Raw genomic sequence first — 4,877 nt, forward strand, 5'->3', positions numbered from 1 at the left:
TAAATATTCTACTTCTTTTCTATGTGGATGGCTTTGTAAAACTCAAAACTTTATTTTTACATTTCCAAGAGCACTACTCTTAGTTTATTTTGTCAGTACTTGACTTTTCCTCATAGGTGAGCAATATTCAGAATGTCTAGAACTTTCATAAGTTCTTCTGTACAAAAAATTTCTCTTGAATTGCTTGTAGCTATCATTCCCAGATTTAAAAAGGATGTGTATGTGAATATGTGTAAGCGTCTCAAATGACAAATGAATGGCTAAGTTAATCAAAGTCATATGTTTATTTGAGCCTGACTTGAATTCTTTTCAAATTAAAAGAGCAGAACTTGAAGAATATTGGCTGTACCCTGTCTTGAGGAACTTAATGTTCAGTTGGATGATCTGGTGAAAGTTGAAGGAAAGGCTTTTTTAGTTTGTTTTGGAACTACATCACATGATCATGTTTTTATTGAGTGTAGTTGTTTGGTAGAGTTTAAGCTGTGTCTTAATGTATTGGTTTTATATCTGAACCCTGGAGTGTTTATCCTTGACAATATCATCTTGTAAACTTGTCCATGTATAAATGGAAAAGAGGTGAAACAACTTCCTAAATTGCTTTGTATCTTTTAGCTTCCAGAAATGCTTCATGGAGATGGAGATAATGAAGAGCATGGTTACTGTCCTGTGGGGCAGTTTATTCTTCAGAATCTAGGCCTGCTTCTTGGATTTGCCATCATGCTGGTGATTGCCCTCTATGAAGACAAAATAGTGCTTGACATCCAGTTTTGACCTGATGCTGGTAATCACTGTGGTTCCAATCTGTTGCTGTCTGGCTTTGAGTCTGCACTGTGTGGCTGTGTGCACACTGCTCAGAGGACATGTGGTGCTTGCACTGCTTACAGGAGGACAGGAGATTCCTTTCTGCCTAGAGTAGCTTCTGCTTTTCTCTAATCCCATCCAATGAGCTTACCCAACACAACTCCTAAACTTGAGTGAGCAGCGTTTAGGAAACCCTAAATCTGAGAAATAAGGGCCAAGGTCAGGGTGCTGTATAGGGAGCACTGCTTGCTTAAGAAAGAAAAAGTACAGGAAAAGATCTCATTTGGGAAAACACCATTCCATTAGTGCACTTGGACAGAACCCAGATGTTGCAGCTGAAACTCACACCTGTGCAAGGAACCCAAGGAAACTTTTAGTGCCACATGAGTCTTGAGTAGCTCCTAGCTCTGTGTGTGTATAGATCTGTATAGATATAGACAGATGTGCACACATACACTTGTGTGTGTGTGCACCTCTGTATATATATGTATTAATCCTGTGCTGATTTTTCTGCGTAGTGGTGACTTGAAGTATTCAGTCTTACAGCAGGACATGGCTGGAAGCCACTGTGCTGGCTTAAATTTTTAAAAAGAAACCCCAAGCCTAAACACTGTTTAAATTCTTGGAAGCTGTATTAAGCTGCACTCCATCATTGCAAACCTCTTGTGTAAGAAGGCAGGCTGTTGCCATGTACTCTGCGAAGTGTAACTTCTGTTCAGGGTCAGTTTGATGATGTTTTTCCCCAGCTGAGATTTATTTGATGTTTGTTCCTTGATATTAGTAGGAAAATGCAAAATGCAGTAGAATTAGTGTTAGCTTGGGGAAATCCCTGACCTTGGAGTTATTGAGCTGTTTCTGGTTCTTTCTTACAGACGCTAAACATGTATTGTGTGCCACTTGCAGCATAAACTACTGAAGAATTGTGGCTGTGAATTTGTGCAAACTCTTTTAACAAGAGAATCCATGTGGGAATTTCTCCATTTTTTAAAATTATTATTTTGGACTGTTTTCTCTTCTTCATGTTAAACCAAGGTGCAAGATGCTAGTAGCTGCAGCTGGACACAAGGGTTAAATTATGCTCTGTGTATGTTGTACTGGTAGGGTATTTACGATACTGTAACAGCGCGTCAAATCCCTTCCTGCAATGCCTTGATATCAGACATTGTGACACCAGCCATTTCTGGCAGTAAAGAATATGTAAGAAGATTTCTACTTCCAGTATAAAGGAGTTCATTTCTATGATATTTTTTTACAATTTTGGTATTTAAATTAGATTATTAAAAAGCAGATGTGGTAGAACCATGGTATGTGTCATTTAGAAGAATAGACTGAAAATTTGGGCCTTAACTTGCTGGGACCAGCTGTCCTAAATCAGATTGTGCTGACAGGCGTTTATTGCCAGACATGAGTTAGTTCTTCTTGTACCCATCTCCTTAACAAAAAGTAAATGGTGAGTTTGTGGGGAGTGCAAGTTGATTCTGTAGTACCAGTCCTAAGCATGGTAGTAGCTTTTTTTCCAAACACCCAGTCTGTCTCTCTCCTGTGTATGCCAGGTAAAAGCTGTACTTTGACTGTGTGCCGTAAGTTTTAAAGTTCCGGTCTGCTTGGTGCCAGTGTAGCTGCTAAAAACACTACTCCTAACGCCTTTAATGAGAGCCAGTGGGTCTCTGCATTCCATTTCAAGTTCCTGTGTTTCCTGTGGCCCTTTACTTCAGAAGCTTCATTGGTCAGTTTAGCTTTTACTGAGAGCAGCTCATGTGTTTTAAAGGTATCAGTTGGTTGCCAGTATTTGTTCCTAATGCAGTATCAGGAAACAGTATTAAGGGTCCATTTCAAAGAAGGGTGCAGTTTCTTCAGTGAAGAAGCCAAAAGCCCAGAGTTCAGGCACGCAGCCATTTGATGTTCTGAACTCAGGTTTTCTTTTTTCCTCTTTAAACATATTTAGTGTAGAACCCTAATTAGCAAACACACTGTTGTTAGCTTCAGATTGCTGAATTTCTGGCAGTGTAAAACTCCTGGATGACATTTTTGCATAGTGCCCATGTTAAGTCAATGAGACAAAACTTCCTGGATACCTTCTGAAGATCTGAGTTTAAACAATCTCTGTTTCCTTTGTATTAAACTGACTGACTTAAGATTTTTTCTTTTCTGTTAATTCTGAAATATAAGGGGGTCATTATGCAGCTGATGTTTTGTCAAATGATTTTTTTAAGATTTATTTCTCTTAACTCTTTTCAAATGAAGATTTCTGTATTTCCAGTAGTATATTTACCGTTGTATTAGTTGGAATGTGGTTATAGCTCAATACACTGCCTCTGTAGGAAAATAGTTAACTTCCTTCCAAGACCATCTTCAGACAAGGGAAAAACATGGTCGTTGAAGGTAGGTACTGTATTTTTCATGGAATATAGATTGTTTACTTTTATTTTCTAGTATTTATTGCAAGTGTAACAGAGCAGTGTAACAGCTGTGACTTCTCTATATTTCCACCAGTATTGAATTCCAGATGATTCTAATGTACACTTTTGAGTTACAGACAATCTGAATTCCACTACATTTCTACTTGGCTTCAACATTCCATTTGGCTTGAATCCAGAGTCTCATTTAACTTGTATTTGTTGGAGGGCATAAATGTTACTTGTATATTTTACAATGCTGTCACTGTGTGACATCCCATGTGAATTCTGATGTAAATCACATTGCACTCAATCCGCTGTGATTATGCTTAGAAAATGTTGTAGTTGCTAGATGCAGTGTGATTATTTTTTTATTATTTTTTTCTTTCCTCTCCCCATTAACAACTGAGTCTATGGTTTAAAATGTGATAATGGTCCAATAAGATAACTTGCTGAGCTATTGGTTTTTTTTGTTATAACTAAATCATTTTTAAAAAATTTTATAAAGCTGGAAATTATCAAATGCTGTTTTGTTCATTGTCAACAGTGTTGTGTTCATTTTATGTATGTTCCTTATACATAAGGAGCCTTCAGAAAATAAAAAAAAAAAATTCAAGGAGCAGATATTTTTGTTGAGTTTCTTAAGGTTTGATCACTTTTGTGTTTTAGTATTCCTTTCAGTTCAGCAGACATCACTACGAGCCCCTAAAAGAAATTCTGAAAAGGAAGGTGTCAAAATACTTTGCTTAACAGGGTTGCTTAAACAATTAAAAACCAACATAAATGCTCTGTCCTACATTTATGTCTAGGGCAGTCAGGTAGGAGCAATACTGAAAACAAGAACAGTGGATTGGGGGATTCCCTGGAAAGTTACTGTCTGGCTGATCCTGTAGTCATTGGCCTGCTCAGTGAAAAAGTCCACAGCCTCTTCTGGAGAAAGTTGCCCATCCTGGGAAATTCTCACTCCCATCCTTCAGAAACATGGTCTGCCCAGAGCATGTCTGAGTTTACTGCCTGTAAACCCTCCTCACTATTCTTGTTTCATTCACTGTGGCATTGCTGCAGGTGCCTTCCTCTAATGCAGCAGAATTCCCTCTCTTCCTGCAGTAGAAGTTACTAGCTTAGAACTAACAAAATTCAGTTGCCTGCAGATGTGTCTCTTTTTTTTTAGTTTTTTTTTTTTTTTTGCCTGAACTGTGGTGGCACTAGACTGTACCTGGCTTACAAACTGGACTAGAACTGGCCACAGGTTGAAAACTGTTAAAAGCTGGAGGAAGTAGGAGATCTATAAACTGACTGTACAGTCACAAAATGTTTCCCCAGGAAGACAGAAAAAAATAGAATCCCCCCCAAAAAAAAGCCTTAAAACATTCCTGAGTGGAAAAGTAATTTCACCAGAATGGAGATACAGTGAAAACTCAGGAGGGAAGGTGAACATGGATATGCATAGAGAATCTGGGTAAGGTGGTGTGTGACTTTGCATCATGCCTGTGTAAGAATGCCATCAAATAACAGCTGTGTTCCTGACTGAGCCTTGGTAACACCAGCATTTGCAGTCATTCCAAAGGTCTCTGGGAAAGGATTCTGTGCAAGTGTCTTTGTATGTTCAGTACAGCTTCAGTACTGAGAAGAAGTGGGGAAAAATACCTCCAGAGCAAAAAAAAAAGATGCAGAAGGAGC

General features: G+C 38.4%; 1 protein-coding gene across 16 annotated transcripts in view; it reads left to right on the forward strand.

Annotated features, from left to right (window-relative positions):
* SLC39A10 (solute carrier family 39 member 10) overlaps window positions 1-3,821 on the forward strand; it is a 73,589-nt gene extending 69,768 nt beyond the window's left edge. For 15 of the 16 annotated variants that reach the window (XM_064433913.1, XM_064433915.1, XM_064433916.1 and 12 more), the window contains one exon: window positions 613-3,821. In XM_064433913.1, coding sequence (XP_064289983.1) covers window positions 613-771 — 159 coding nt within the window. In that variant the 3' untranslated portion in view covers window positions 772-3,821. The remainder of the gene's footprint in view (window positions 1-612) is intronic. The other variant, XM_064433903.1, reaches the window with a different exon arrangement.
* The last annotated feature ends 1,056 nt before the right edge of the window (window positions 3,822-4,877 follow it).

This window comes from Passer domesticus, chromosome 10 (genome assembly GCF_036417665.1).
Source record: "Passer domesticus isolate bPasDom1 chromosome 10, bPasDom1.hap1, whole genome shotgun sequence".
NCBI lineage: Eukaryota > Metazoa > Chordata > Aves > Passeriformes > Passeridae > Passer > Passer domesticus.